The sequence below is a fragment of the Notolepis coatsorum genome, assembly GCF_963971535.1.
Source record: "Notolepis coatsorum genome assembly, chromosome: 6".
NCBI classification, from domain to species: domain Eukaryota; kingdom Metazoa; phylum Chordata; class Actinopteri; order Aulopiformes; family Paralepididae; genus Notolepis; species Notolepis coatsorum.
The window spans coordinates 135,431,257-135,447,275 of record NC_140170.1 but is presented as its reverse complement, the minus strand read 5'-3'; the positions used below and the strand labels follow the sequence as shown (position 1 = coordinate 135,447,275).

Here is a 16,019-nt window from a genome sequence, read left to right as displayed (position 1 = left end):
CGTCACCTTGTTTGTAGAGCTAAATCTATATTTTATATTATAGCTATGGATACAATACCATGGTCATTTGACAGTATCTTCCATTCAAGATGCAAAAAAGAAAAAAAAAATTTCATGAATACGTTCACTCATTATCCCGTGGTGAATATAAGTATAATTTCGGAATGATCTGGGCTAATTCCTGGGAGGCCGGCTACAGGGCGCAACGTGAATTCTACTAAAACCATTGGCGTTTGGTCCCTGGAGCCACTACTATTTCCAAATCAAATCTATATCATAGGTATTATGTTTCATCATGAATGCATGAAAGGGGGGGGCGTTTCTGACTATTTGATTGCCAGTAACGTCATTCGTTATTACTACAACACACGCCGATCAGGGGGATGGGTATGATAACCTTGCATGATCAAGCTGAAATTGACGTCAGATTGTCCTTACCTGTGGTCGGTGGTATTCCAAAAAGAATATTCCAATTAGCGGCGGCTAGGTGGTATCGAATCCGGTATCGAATCCGGCTGTCAGCGTTGCCTCCAGCTTGGCCGGCCGTCATACTGGCTCAATTGGCAGAGTCAGCGGGAGGGAAACCGGTGGGTGGTAATCTGGTTGTTGAAAACAACGACTCCTACAGGTCGGTCAGGGCACCTGCACAGCGAGGAAGGGAGATGGTGAGGGTAGTGTGAGCCTCCCACACGTTACACCTCACCAATGAGAGTCCGCGCTGGCAGGTGAAAAGAAGTGGCTGGCTGACTCTGCATGTATCGGAGGGGACATGTGATAGTATCAACCCTCCCTAGACCGAACAGTGGGGGGCACATGCGAGCAACGACCAGGAAGGGGAGGGGGGAATTGGCATGACGACTAAATTGGGATGGGAGAAAAACACAGAAAAACAGGAGGAGAAAAAGTAAAAAAGAAAAAAAGATATTCCAATTATTTGATCGCCATCTGGTCCATCCTATGTCCATCTGGTCCATGACATAACCCACCACAACATATGGATCGGGGGTCCCGAAAACGATTCAATGCGATCGGGTGAAGCCCTAGGTTCAGGTTAGTAGAAAAGAGCGCCCAGAGCGTTTAGCGTGTGGCACAGCCCAATACACAAGGTTTCAAATGGTGCTCGATACCGCCACCTGGTAGGATGCGGCCAGTATTCCACTTTAGCGATCTCAGACTCAGCCTCATGATAACACCAAGCTCCCTGGATGGATAATTAATGGAAATATCGAATAAAAGAAATAACAAGCAAACAACGAGTATACTCGTTGTTGGCGTTCAACGATTGGCGGCCAATAACGAGTTTAATCGTTGTTGGCAGTGAATGAGTTAACAATTGTGTGTATTGAGCTGTACTGTATTGTACCCATCTGTTAATAAAGTTTTCAATCAATCACATGTAAGGTTTGGTGTGAAAGTAGGGTATGTGGCGCAAGTATGTATGTCTGTTGATAGGTATGAACTACAGCATGGACTGCGATGAGTATGAAATAGGGCGAGTGGTCCAGAATTAACCTTACCCTTTAATGGAACACTCTGCCAAATAAATAAAGCTGATTTATTATGCCATAATAATCTCCCACACATACCAAAACTATGAACGGTCTTTTACAAATGAATTTGGTTTGAGTTATTGAGTGAACAAATTGGAATGTGTGATGTCATTACTATGTCATTACGATGTCACATATTCCAGGAAGTATTACATACAGCTCAGTGAGATGATGAAAAATGAAAATATATATAAATATATATATATCAAGGCCGATCAATATTTTCTCTCTTTCAGAGATGATGCTTTCTCAGACAATCTCAGCCAGAAAGCAGACAGTGAAGCGAGCAGTGGACCCCTTCTGGATGACAAGGCCTCATCCAAGAATGATGATCCGTCTCCCTGCGAGCCGTCACCCGACTACAACTTTGGAGGGGTCACAGGGAGGTGGGTACAGCAGGGTAATTGTCATTGTCACATTCACTGTCGTTGTCTTGTTATATTGCGTTATGTTTTTCCAAATGGACTGCATTTATATAACAGCTTTTATCCAAAGTGTTTTACAATTCATGTCTCATTCACCCACTCACTCACACATTCACACACCTACGGCGGAGGCAAACATGCAAGGTGCCAACCTGCTCATCGGGAGAAGTTAGGGGTTAAGTGTCTTGCTCAAGGACACTTCAACATGCTGCAGGGCGGAGCTGGAATCGAACCGGGAACCTTCCAATTACCAGACGATGGCTCTACCTCCTGAGCCACTGTCTAACCCTAACCTTCTGATTACCAGAAGATGGCTCTACCTCCTGAGCCACTGTCTAACCCTAACCTTCTGATTACCAGACAACCGCTCTACCTCCTGAGCCACTGTCTAACCTTCTGATTACCAGAAGATGGCTCTACCTCCTGAGCCACTGTCTAACCTTCTGATTACCAGAAGATGGCTCTACCTCCTGAGCCACTGTCTAACCTTCTGATTACCAGAAGATGGCTCTACCTCCTGAGCCACTGTCTAACCTTCTGATTACCAGAAGATGGCTCTACCTCCTGAGCCACTGTCTAACCTTCTGATTACCAGAAGATGGCTCTACCTCCTGAGCCACTGTCTAACCTTCTGATTACCAGAAGATGGCTCTACCTCCTGAGCCACTGTCTAACCTTCTGATTACCAGAAGATGGCTCTACCTCCTGAGCCACTGTCTAACCTTCTGATTACCAGAAGATGGCTCTACCTCCTGAGCCACTGTCTAACCCTAACCTTCTGTTTACCAGACGACCGCTCTACCTCCTGAGCCACTGTCTAACCCTAACCTTCTGATTACCAGACGACTGCTCTACCTCCTGAACCCCATGTTAGTTGTCCAGTCCTGAGTGCACTTTCACACTACATTAATTTGAAATGGTCCCAGATCAGAAGTAAAGTTGTTATTTTGTTGTCAAAAAACCCAAGGGTTTGATTCAGCTCCTCTTAACAAGGCAGGTCTGAAAGTCTCTCCGATGTATGTGATCCTTCTCCATAGAGTAAGGCTACGGTCTGACGGGGCTGCCATCCCGCGACATCGGAGTGGGACAGATACCCACAGCCCTACTAGGGGAGCTGACACACCGCCACGTGCCGCAGCCTGTCCTAGCAGCCCACACAAGGTGCCCATCAGCAGGGCCCGTATGGAGAGTCCAGATAAGAGACGCCTGGCCACCTTTGGCAGTGCAGGCAGCATCAACCACCCAGACAGGAAGGTTTATCCTGAGGGCCACCCGTTGAGGCCCATGCCAGGGGCCACTCGCCACAGCAGCCTGGGGGACCACAAGTCATTAGAGGCAGAGGCTTTGGCAGAGGTGAGGCTCTCTCTTTCTCATTGTTTATATCAAAGCCTTTGACTCGATGATCATTACCCTGTGGCCTGCTATACATAATATCAAGACATTATGTAAAACGATATAGACTTTCCCAAATATGTCATATACCACTAGATATATGAGACAGCCAGGCTTTATTTCATAGTCAGTCTGAAACTTCAGTTGCAGAGAGGACTAAATGATCATTGATAAAAAAAAAAAAAAAAAAAAAGTGCTGTGTTCACTGAATGAATAATAAATAGGACACCAGAGAGCCTTTAAAATGGCAGAACGACGTGCCCTGCTACTAATGAGAGTAATTATCCTGTCTGCTGTATTTCTGACCAAGCTCTTATTTATAGACTGTTTGGAGATATAAATGCAATATGATAAATGTTATCTCATCTTTACTTATTCTACCAAGGGATTAATTAATTTATTATGCAGATGAGGTGTTCCAGAGTGAGACAGGAAAGGGTGAATGGGTGGCTGTGTGCAACACATGTAAGAAGGAGAAATACAAATACCTCGATGTCTTCCTTGTTAGCATCCTTTGTGACATGATCATTTTCAGTCAACGCTTGTAATGTCTTATTTGCATAATAATTTGATGCTTTATTGTAATTTTACAAAATTTAGATTTGATTGTAATTTGACTAAATTTAGATTTTTATTAAAACAGTCTTGGGGGTTTCATAAATTGTATGATTTATTGACATGTTCAGAATATAGTAAATACAATTTATAACACTTTACAATGGCCTTATTCTAATGTGGTTTGCCAAAACGTTATATCAAAGCAGTAGAAGAAATAATAAAGGTATTGTTAGGACGTTGTCATCTCCCTCTGTCCAGCAGTGTATAAAACGAATGTGTCTGGGGGGCTGAAAATCATAAAGCAAGTCACATTTTGTTTGTTTTTATAACTATATCCCTATTCGGTGACTATATAATGTCAGTATATAAAGTGTCATTCAGTGGTTATATAATATCAATATATGAAGTCTTGTCCATGGCTGATGGCTACACAGTATAATGTCAGTATATGAAATGTCATTCTGTGTAATTTTTTTTTTATCTACTTTTTTCTCCCATTTTCTATTTTTCTCCCATCCCAATTTCATATCGTCCAATTCTACCCTCCCCTGTCTCGAATGCTGTTAGGCCATGCCTCCCACAAGCCGGCTGCAATGTGGACGAAGCCTTACATCACGTGTCCCCTCCGGTACTCGAGGAAGCAGCCGTTGCATCTTTTCACCTGCACAGCGCGATCTCTCAGCGGCGGGGTCTGCGTGGGAGGGACACGCCGCCCCAGTCGCTTCCTGATTCTGCTGCGCAGGCGCACCAACCGACCTGTAGGAGTCGCTGTCCACAACGTTCGATCCCCACCAGTGCACGTGAGCGGCGCGTGAGCGGCGCGGGGAGCAGAGCGGGCGGTTTTGACGTGAGCGAGGAGTGGGTTTTAAAATGGGTCGGCGCGACGTCCGGAGCGAGAGTTCTCCTCCGCTCCAATCCACTCCAGGCCTCTCACAGTGGTTTAACACTGATGTAATATACATGTAGTACAATGCCAAAGCAACAGATGGAGATGTACAAACATGAAGGCCATTTTCAACCAATGAGAAGGGTGAACCTGTGATATCCTGTTCAGGCTTTGTCACTCACATCCTGTTAGAAAAAGTTTTGACGCCATTGTTGTTGTCGTTAGCTTACATGCTAACGTTAATGGCAGCGACCATAGCATTGTGGCTAGGCTAGCTATCATCGCTTAATAGAGCTAGTGAATGGATAAACAACGTTATTTAACATTGCTGAATGGGTACAATTACAATGCGGCTCAATACAAACAATTGTTAAGGGGCCCAGGGGGTGTAGACTGTTGTAGTTTGAGCTAATTTACACCATGCTCCAAAAAAAATGTAAAAATCTGCCGAGCGATGTGGCGCGGGGAGCGGGGAGCGCTCGATTCAAGGTGAGCGGTGAGCGAGCGGAGAGCGACTTGGGGGCATGAGTCAACATGAGCGATTAGCGGAGCGGACCAAGCTTTAAAGAGCGAAGAGCGGATTTCTCGCCCGCGCCGATCCGCTCACGTGGCCTGATCCCCACCCATCAGCTTTCCCATCCCTAACACTGCCAATTGTGTTAGTATGAACGACCAGCCAAGCTGATAGCAATGCGGAGAGCTGGGCTCGAACCCAGCGTCTCCTGCATTGGTGGCGAGCGCCTTGCCCACTACACCACCTAGCCGCCCGTCATTCTGTGTTTTTATAATGTCAGTAACGCTATATGAAGTCTCATTCCGTGTCTATACAGTATAATGTCAGTATATGAAGTCATATTCCGTGGCTATACAGTATAATTTCAGTATATGAAGTAATATTCCGTGGCTATACAGTATAATGTCAGCATATGAAATGTAATTTGGTGTCTTTATATCTTATATCTATATCAGTAATGTTATATGAAATCTCATTATGTGGCTATACAGTATAATGCCAGTATACAGTATGAAGTGTTATTTTATGGCTATACAGTATAATGTCAATATATTAAATCGTATTCTGTGGCTAATGGCTATACAGTACAATACTGTCAGTATATGAAGTCTTATTCTGTGGCTATACAGTATAATAACGTCAGTATATGAAGTTGCATTCCGTGGCTATACAGTATAAATGTCAGTATATAAAATCTTATTCTGTGGCTATACAGTATAATGTCAGTATATGAAGTTTCATTCCCTGGCTATACAGTATAACATCAGTATATTAAATCTTATTATGTGAGATGTTTATTGATATTTATTAGGTTTATAGTTGGGTGTGTAAATATTTATTTAGATGGTTTATATGAACTATTTATGGTATAGTTAGGTGGGTGGATATCTGTGCAAAAAGTCCCCTGTATATGGTATGTGCTAAACAATGAATGGAACAGGCACCCTTATATAAGACCGTCAGTGTTACAGTGAGTGGTGGTGGCGAGCAGTGAGTAGGGCCCAAATACGAGACAGAGGACGAGGAACGAGTCAGGCAGCGAAGGTAGCAAATGCAATACAAGGTTCTTTACTGGCAGTAGTAAACACGGGCACGTCACGGGCACGTCACAATAAACAAAGGAGCGGTGCAGTCAAACTGGCTCGGGGAAACACGACACAGACTAGAAACAAAACCGAACTTCAAAACACGAAACCTCAGCTATGCTGGAAAACATGGCAAGAGATATACAGGAACGGACTCACAGAGAAATACAGGATAAAGGGGCAATTCCGCAAACGGCAGGAATAACTGGAACAGGAACATGACAGAGAGCGAGCTTCACGCAGGCAGGGAAAACGGAACAGGGTATGCGGGGTAAACAGGACAATGACGCCATGGGGAGACACAGAGCAGACAGGCATAAATACAGATGCTGATTACAACGAGCAACAGCTGGGGGGACACGGACAGACTAGAATACATGACTGGACCGAATACAGATACACACACTGAGACTAGATCACAATACAACCATACTGGGGAGAACACAGGACTAGATAATGGAACACAGCACAGATAGCAGATACATAGGGAATGACATTAGGACAGGGAGCAGAGTAATACAGACAGACAATCAGAGATAATGTGTAGTAGCGCCAACAGGCCGCAGGATGGCAGCAGAGTATCGTTTATGAGTGGCACATGATTGTTCATGAAGGGACTTCAGATGGAGGCGAGAAACAGATTGTAACAGTCAGTCTGTGTGTGAGGGGTTGTTGAAGGGTGTTGGCAGATCCATTTCATGCTGAAGCATCACCCTGGACTCGTGCTTCTCCTCATTTGTATTTGTATTGTATATACAGTATAATGTCAGTATATGAAATGTCATTCATGTCTCTAATGTCATTGTCATGTGGTATATGAAGTGTCAGACAGTCTTCATATACCACATGACAATGACATTAGAGACATGAATGACATTTCATATACTGACATTATACTGTATATACACAATACAAATGAGCTGTCAGTCTGAGAGCAGCACCTGGGACTGGGACACTGCCAGACTACAGCAGGGAGACACACACACCTCCAGGACCATAGGGACATGGAGCTGAAGAACATGTTAATGGAGCACTTAATGTTCTGCACCATCATCTCATTATTAGCCCAGGGCTACAGCCACTTGATACAAGGACCACTCAATTATCAATATACCACCATGTGCAAAGTAGTGGTTGACAGAACGGTTATCTATTTGAGTCCGTTACAGCAGGCAAAATTATATACTGCATACTCTATAATTGATTGTTGTTATAGAGTGTATTTGTTATTATGAATGCACTTTTATTTTCTACTCTACATAACTATTTTATTCTCTTCATGTCCACTTTTTCTCTTCCAGGACATAGAGAAGACCATGACCACAGCCCTCCATGAGCTCCGGGAGCTGGAGCGGGCCAACACTGCTAAGCAAGCCCCGGATGTGGTCCTCGATACCCTGGAGCCCATGAAGAACCCGGTGAGCTCGGAGCCGGCCAGCCCCCTGCACACCATCATGATACGGGACCCGGACGCGGCCATGCGCCGCAGCAGCAGCTCCACCTCTGAGATGATGACGACCTTCAAACCGGCCCTCTCTGCCCGGCTGGCCGGGGCTCAGCTACGCCCCCCTCCCATGAGGCCGGTGCGTCCACCCCCCACACAGCATCGCTCCAGCAGCTCCAGTTCTTCAGGAGTGGGCAGCCCGGCCGTCACCCCGACAGAGAAGACGTTCCCAAATAACAATGCAGCCGCTGGCTCCAACGCTAATACGGCTAATGGAGCCGGGGATAAGTCTGGTACCATGTAACACATGTAGAAGCTGGTAGATGTGAGGAGAATTTGGCCTCTTTCCTAAGTGAAAGGTGAGCTTGGAAAAGACAACGCTCACGTGTAAAAAGCAGGTGTGAATATTTTTCCCCTCTCTCTCTGTCTTTGTTTTGTGTTTGAGTTAATTCTATGAATTCAGGAAGGTCCTCAAGTGAGCCTGAGTTACCATGGTGACGAAGCATCCGGAGAAGCTTGTAGGGTCACACGTCAAGCTCAACACTCTGCGAGACTTGATTCAACTACAGGCCTGAACAGAATGAGTAAAAAAGTTACCTCAAAGCAATTTCTGTTATTTCTGTTTTACCTCAAGATTAACAACATCGTATGTGGCCAGGTTCTCGTTTCGGAGGCAAGTGAAGCAATACTCACCCTGCACTGGCTGTCCAGATAGATGAGCTTTCAGTCACTCCTCCTGGTGTGCAGGAAACTGTCCGTCTGGACTGACTTGGACATTTGGTCGAGGAGACTGTGTTTATGACCAATATGGCCATAGGCCTTTTGGCTGTACATAAAGAGTTACTTGAAGTTGTTAGGCTTTCTGTTTGTACAATAAAAATAAGGGATGTTCAGCAAAGTAACAGCATAGAAACATGTATAATCCTACAAGCAAGGTAGTATGTGGACAAAATAAGGGAACTGCCAGTATAAAGACTTCCCTTGTTGAGATGATGGCTCTGTAACAAAGCGGGAGACCTTGAATAATTTACAGGTCAAGTCAGACGTTTACACAAAAGGTGTACAGAATGACTGTCTGTTTCCTTCAATGTGGTTGATAGTCACATGCAATATTTCGGAAACTACTGGCCGAATTTTGACTTGTACTGTAACTTGTAACAATGGTGTGTTTTACCATTGAGATCCGGCATTTTACTAAATGAAAATTATGACCTAAGGCAATTGCTTCCATCATAACATTTTGTATTTAAAAAGTTGCCAAGTTTCTCATGAGAAACTAGTAAAGACCTATCATATTGTTTTCTCACCGCAGACATCTCTGGTAGGCAAACAACAGGTGATTGTAATCAAATAACAGGCGATACTCATTAAATGACAACTGTGGCCAGTGAGCTGTGGTTTATGGCATTGTGCCATATTGGTAGGAAAGGCACGACGTGTCATGAAGATACTATGAAAACCCCATGAGAGAAAACAATCTGAAAACCCCATGAGAGAAAACAATCTGAAAACCCCATGAGGGAAAACAATCTGAAAACTAGTCTCAGAAATGCAGCCCCTGGCATTCCAGAGCCGTTGGCTGTGGGAAAACTTTATCCTCGCTTTTCCTTGATTCAGTCTATAGTCTGATGTAAACATTTTGTTTAACTTGTATATAAATTATTTGTAGTATTTTTTCCTTTTTGTTGAAAGTGTTAATCTTGTATAGGCCACACAGAACAAGCAAGGAGTTGATGGTGAATGGTATTTGTCAAGATCTAAACCAACTCCTTTTGATGTTTTCATCCTTTACATTAAACAGCAAACATGCTCCCTGCCCCGTGTGGATGAAGAGACCATACCACTCATGCTACTGTATGTTATGACTGCATTCTGTAATCATACAGTAGATATCCCCAATCAGCATAAACAGACATTCAGGATCAGGTTAGTGACCATGAGAACACATACGTATATGTGTGTATATATATATATACCAGGTGATCTTTGAATTAACATCTTGCCTGTTCAAGTGATTATGTAATGTTATTACTGTGCAAAATATACTGGAAAATATCTTAACAGTTCCTTGTTAAAAAGAAATCTGAAAATCTGATTATTTACCCACACAAACCCAGTCTTGCCTGAGCAGTACACTCTTAAATGTTGTGATATACTAATATACCACAGAGGTTTCTCACAGCCTCGCTTTCTCTGACCTCCATATAGAGACACAATCAGATTATTGTGACCCATTCCCTATATGAGTATCTACAGTAGCTGCTGTCCTTCTGAATAGAGGCCTGTCACATACACCCACTTTTACACAGCTCACTATAATGACATTCTGGCTATATATATAAAACTACATTCACTTGCAGCGATGGTGGCCCACATTTACACATTTAACACCAAGAAAAGAAATTATAGCAGAACCTAAATTAAACGATTGCCATTGTATTGGTAGATCTTATTAATATAGGTCTGAGCAGTGCAGTAATTTTAAGCTTTTCCCCGTTTTACAGACTCATTTGAGCACTGCTTTCTTTCTGCTGTTGTCTTCCAACATGACGACATGTAACCACTTTCCAAACCTTCTGTGTCAGGCCTCTATTGTGTCCTATGGCCTAGTCCAGTCTTGCCTCTCAGCCCTATGCCAGAGGCCTTGTATTTGGCAGCCCAAAGAGCCTACCCTTTGTGCATGTTTTGTGCTGTTCTATGTTACTCACTATCTGACTGATATAATATGGCAATTGACCATGGCTGTGTGTCATGCCTTGCCTCGATAAAACGCACAAAATTACTTCAATATGGGCCTTTTTGTTTTAGTTTTTTTAAGAGTTGGGCTTGCACAACCTTTTTTATTTTTTTTTTAGAATGATGAATGATGCCCGTGTGCTACTATCACTAAAATATAATTTTACAATTATGATATTGAAATGTTTGATTTTCTAGATTGAAGGAAACATTTATTGGCATGTTAACCAAGCAACGGTTCCAGTTTCCAGATAGCTGTTATTCTACACATTTTACTGAGACACTTGCTTTAAATGGGAAATGCTGGCTTTCCAATGCATTACATACTAATGTATTGTGTACTTTTTGTTTTGTCACGAACAGAATTCTGCATCTGTATCAGCCTCCTGGTAGGTGGATTCTTTAGAGTGGTTATACAGCATTGGGAATGCCTAGCAAGAAACATGCAACAAAGCAATAAAAAATGCATACAGTGCACTTACGCCCTCTGCCGGTTTTCAGTGGTACTTATATGGTACTTGTATACCATAAGTACCATAATAAAACTGGCTGCTTATCATACTTGTACATTGGGCATTTTGACTTTGATCTGTAATTGATATGGCAATTGATGAAATAATTTTGGTCAGCTGAAATAATATATACTATATCATCTTGTTTTTGACCAGCCTGATTACAGCTTTGCTTCTGATTATAAAGATAACTATAAAGATACTGTTCTCAAAAGTCAACTATATGTTTAGAATGCAAGGAAAGCACACAATCTGAAAAACTTTAACTAAAATGTAAAAGTGAAATGTATAACTAGACTTTCACATTTTCTTTATTCATTTATAAACCGTTTGTCAAAGAGTAGCCGCCAAATTAAAAGTGCCTTTTGTGCACAATATTGATTTTTATTGGACTTTTATATTTACTTTTTTTGTATTACACAGTTGTCATGTTTGATATGTACAATGATCTTTCCATTATCATCCCAACGCTTTTCAATGGTAAAGTCCAATGTAACATCTCATGTACATTAAAAGAAAAAAAGGTTGTTGTGGACTCATAGAGGAATCATGGTGGACTGATTAGGGTATAGGATTTATGAAGACCACTGGCACACCATCTACTGATGAAATTCAGTAGAATCATCTCAGAAAACTTCTTTCGCTCTTTGTTTTTCCTCCTGTGCTGCGGTTGAGCTGTAGACTCATGCAGCTCCTTCCCTTCTCACAGCGAACGCATTGCAGTATAGTTGACTGATATGGATCCTCTTGCACGGTTTAGGAGGCACTTGTTGCACTCTTCTTTTTTTTAAGCTATATGTGATGTTCCAAGGATGTGTTTTTGGTTTCTGGAATGTACGCTAACATGGGTAGTTTGTTTGCTATATAACAGAAAAATATCAGGCTTCTACCCAGCAGGACTTGTCTTGAGAAGAGTGACTGGCTGTTATGTGACGAGGACTGTCAAGTTGTTGTCATACTGTTTACTCTCTAAACATTTGTCTAGTGATGCTGTTTGTTCATGAGTGTCTGGTTGGTTGAAACCCTGTGATGTAATGTATGCCATACCACTGTCTGGATGTTGAGAACCCTTATGTCCAAATAAAAACATAATTGCCCTATGATCTAAATCTTCAGAAAATGTCTGTACATTTCTTGATTAAAGTTAAAGGCGTAATCCTTGCAGGTATATGATCTCCCTTATAAACATTTGGAGAACTGAACATTCTGATAATGATGGCATCATGGGCTACTGGCCATTGACTGGTATTTCCCCTTGAAACATTTAATCATGTAAATGGTATAGAATGGAGACTCACCCGGGAGGTGGTTCTACTTCTGAAAAAAAACTAAACCAGAACAGACATTAGTGCATCTCATCAACTGATGATTTATAACATTAGTTTGTTTGTCCTTTTTTGGCGTGAAATAATCTAACCAACAAAAAACATCATGCCCACTACAGTTTGTGACTATAATAAGTACATTAGAATTAGTGCTGTCGTGTCTGTATTCCTGTGACTAATGCAACATGTGACCTCCGTGATCTTTGTTCTCTTACTTGTTCATAGAAAAGGAGGTAGGCGCTATACTGTAGATGCTATAAAGGCTCAGTTACTAATGTGTTTGTGAGTAAACCTGGATTGAGAGGGCTACTAATTATGTGTGTGTATGTCTGCACAGTTCTATATCGTATTAGCTGCCGCTCAGCGTCAACTGCACATATCTCACTTAGCGCATATGCACTGAATAAAAACTCACAAATGCACCTTTACATACCAACATCCGTCTGGCCACACCCCATCCGCTAACTACATAAGCAGGTGTGTGGCCACACACTCGCCTCCTTCTTCACTTTCACCACAAGAGAGTGCCTGTATACCAATCACTTGACAAGGGTTTTTAGCTGAAGAAAGTTGAGTTAAGTGTTCACATTGTTTCTTGCTTTTTTCTTTCTCTCATACTTTTTAAAGAAAAAAGCTAAGCTATAATGTTTACCTCTGGGGGTTGCGCTAGCAACGTTACCCTTCACCAGCGATTCTCCATTTCCTCCTCTGCCGTGCGTCTTGGGGCGGGGTTGACGCCGCTGTCGTGGGCGGCATCCGCGCCCGGGAGGCGTCCGGTGGGTAGCTTGCCTCTCCAAGGAGCTGGTGCACCAGCGCCGTCTCCTGTGAGATGGCCTGGTTCCTGCTCTGGTTCCTTTGCCGCCGGAGAGTCGTCTGCCGTTGGGCAGCCGGCTCCTCTTGTGGCGGAGGATTTGAGACGCAAGCTTTTTGCGTCTGCTCACTCCCGTCGTAAGATGGTGGCTTGCAGACGCGAACAGCCTGGTTTCGGGGAGTTGCTGGAGCCGGATGAGGATGCGTCTGCTTCTCCGTGGCCGATGGAAACTGAGGATTACATGGTAGAGGCAGATGGGTTCTTGTTCAACGCCCCGGTGGAGACATGTCCGCCTCCCGTTCAGGATAAACTGGCAGGGGGTGATATGTCTCCTTGGGGTCCCTCGTATGCTGATGTTGGGTTAGAACCTCCGACTCAGCGACGGGATGCCCTGCTATCAGCCACATCGGAATGTGGCTCTGCGATGACCAGTAGTCTGCCGCATGTGAAATGGCGTGCCGCTGCCGCAGCCACTGCCTGTTCCTGTCCCTGATGATCTCATAGGTCATTTATGGCAACGTCGTCCTGTGAGGGAGACGGGCGTTGTCTGCCCATTTTTCCCCTCACATGAGGCCTACATCCGCCAGGGACAGGTGGTCTCCCACATCACGGGCCTCACTCCCGCCTACGCGCGAGTCACGAGGGTGGTGGGTTTGGTAGAGGGTATGAAGGAGGGGGTGCCTCGGCTTGATAGGCCGATGGCAGCTCTCCTTTGTCCTGAGGTGGTGTGGGAGCCTTTACGGAAGCCGGTTCCCCACGGGAAATTGGCGAGGCGGTTGGCCAACTGGAGCGACCAGTCATTCATCGCCGCGACTCAATCCCTAGCTGCCACGTCTAACATCGCGCAGCTAGCGAGGTTCATGTCCGGGATAATGACGGGCGGTACGGAGCTGACCGAAATACAACATGATCAGCGCGGCCGGAGCCATCCTGCATCTGATCCAGCTGCAGGCCGTCGCCGCTGGGAAGGTACGTGCCCTGGCCACTCTAGCTCAGCGCCACCTTTGGCTGGAGCAGGCGCGTGTGCCGGAGAAGAAGAGGGCACCACTTCTGACGGCACCCCTCTCCGATGCTGGGCTCTTCGGGTCGGCGTTGCAGCTTATGACTTCAACCTGCAGGGAAATGCAGGAGGAACGGTCCGTGCTCCAGCCTCATTTTGCCCCGCCCGATGTCGCCGGTGGAGTCAGGCGGAAGGCTCGTCGTCGGGGATCCGCGGCCGAAGCCGCCGCCGCTACCATCGCCACTGCTGGCCCTTCGGCGAAGAAGGCCAGGAGGAGAGAGGGCGCCTCAACCACTGCAGCCGGCCCATCCACGCTCGGAGGTGACGGTAGGGATCGTCGAGACCAGCCTCCAATCCTTTACCGTCCCTCCGAGGCTCCCCGGGGTGGCAAACCCAGAGCGGCTCGTGGCAGGCGTCGCTAGAAGTGACTTTTCCCCCTATTGTTTCCCCCTGTTCCCTTCCCTGGCCCGCATATGATTTGTCCAAATAAAAAGTCCCTCCTAGGAGGGACTGTATTTTGTTACAAAAGGTGTGTTTATTCACTACATATGATGGGGATACGATGTGTGAACCTTCGCTAGTGTGGGTTTGATAGGAGGGCTAGACTTTTTAGTCTTGTTGGTCGCGACATTACATGTGTGCTTAAGCAAGGCCTGCGGCTTACACTCGGTCGAAAGGGTTTTTTCTTCCTCGACCTGAAGACTTAGGTTCTTCATATAAAGGTAGATGTTAGTGGTGTGTTCTGTTGCTTAAACGGTGATATTGAGCCACAACACTGTTGTGTTGGTCTGCAGTAATGCTCGTGTGTGTAAGGGTACCGCGGACTTTTAGGCCGCTCTCTCTCTCTCTATCAAATCTTCTGTGTTCTTGCAACATAAACACGGGTGTCGTGTTCACACATATAAACTTTGGCCTTGTTATAAACCCTGTTCACAGACTTGTCTGTGGCTAGCGTGCATTGAGTTAGCTTATCCTTGGATTCGCTGTTCATTAGCATACTGGCTACTTAAGGTATCATATGGCTATTGTTGTTGTCGTATTCGAGGGTTGGGCTTGCGAGGGGGTACCGAATAAACCCCTCCTTCCCTCTTCTGATTGGTCAGGGTTCTTTTTTTTATCCTCTTTTCATTCGGTCCGGCCAAGCTGTTAGGTCAGCTCAACACGGGGGGGGGGGGGGTTTCCCTGACTCCGCACCTATCACGGGCAGTTGAGTCATGGGATTCCCCCCGTCATAGAATACGTCACTGGGCACGTTTCTATTGGACGACGGCTTCCGTGAGTTTTTTACAGACCCATGTTATTGTCAAGTTGTCGGGGCAGAGCGTAGGAACTTGGTGTTCTGCTACGCTCTATGTATGTGTAACTTGAGTCTGTTGGTCACATGGCTCAATGTTACCGTGACTTTTCAATTCATGGCTCATGTGGGAAGTCTCTCTGAGGATTCCCGTCTCCTCCCTGTGGTGAGGTTGGCGGGGTGTAAAAATGAAAAGATTTTTCCCTCAGCCGCGTCACATGGGGTCCATGTCAGTCTGTGTTTTCTTTCTTTTTTAATAAAAAGAGGAGAGGAAATGAAGCGCGACGGCTTCTTGTCGTTCTCCCAGGCAACTTGGAGGAACAATGTCTGGTGTCTTGTTAGACTATCCATTGATGTGTTTGGGTCTCGACGCGTACATAGTGCTGGCTCTGGGTGTTTCTGATAGGAATCACGCATGAGGCTTGTGCGCCTTGGTTGCTCGTTATTAAAACAGCGTTTTTATAGGGCAACTGGGATGGAGTTTGTC

General features: G+C 44.8%; 1 protein-coding gene across 3 annotated transcripts in view; it reads left to right on the top strand.

Moving 5' to 3' along the window:
* The window catches only part of srgap3 (SLIT-ROBO Rho GTPase activating protein 3), a gene marked incomplete at its 5' end in the record, with an annotated part of 227,160 nt that extends 218,870 nt beyond the window's left edge, over positions 1 to 8,290 (top strand). For all 3 annotated transcript variants that reach the window (XM_084316103.1, XM_084316101.1, XM_084316102.1), the window contains 3 exons: positions 1,787 to 1,936; positions 3,013 to 3,328; positions 7,712 to 8,290. In XM_084316103.1, the coding sequence (XP_084172229.1) occupies positions 1,787 to 1,936; positions 3,013 to 3,328; positions 7,712 to 8,158 (913 nt within the window). In that variant the 3' untranslated portion in view covers positions 8,159 to 8,290. The remainder of the gene's footprint in view (positions 1 to 1,786; positions 1,937 to 3,012; positions 3,329 to 7,711) is intronic.
* Between the last annotated feature and the right edge of the window lie 7,729 nt (positions 8,291 to 16,019).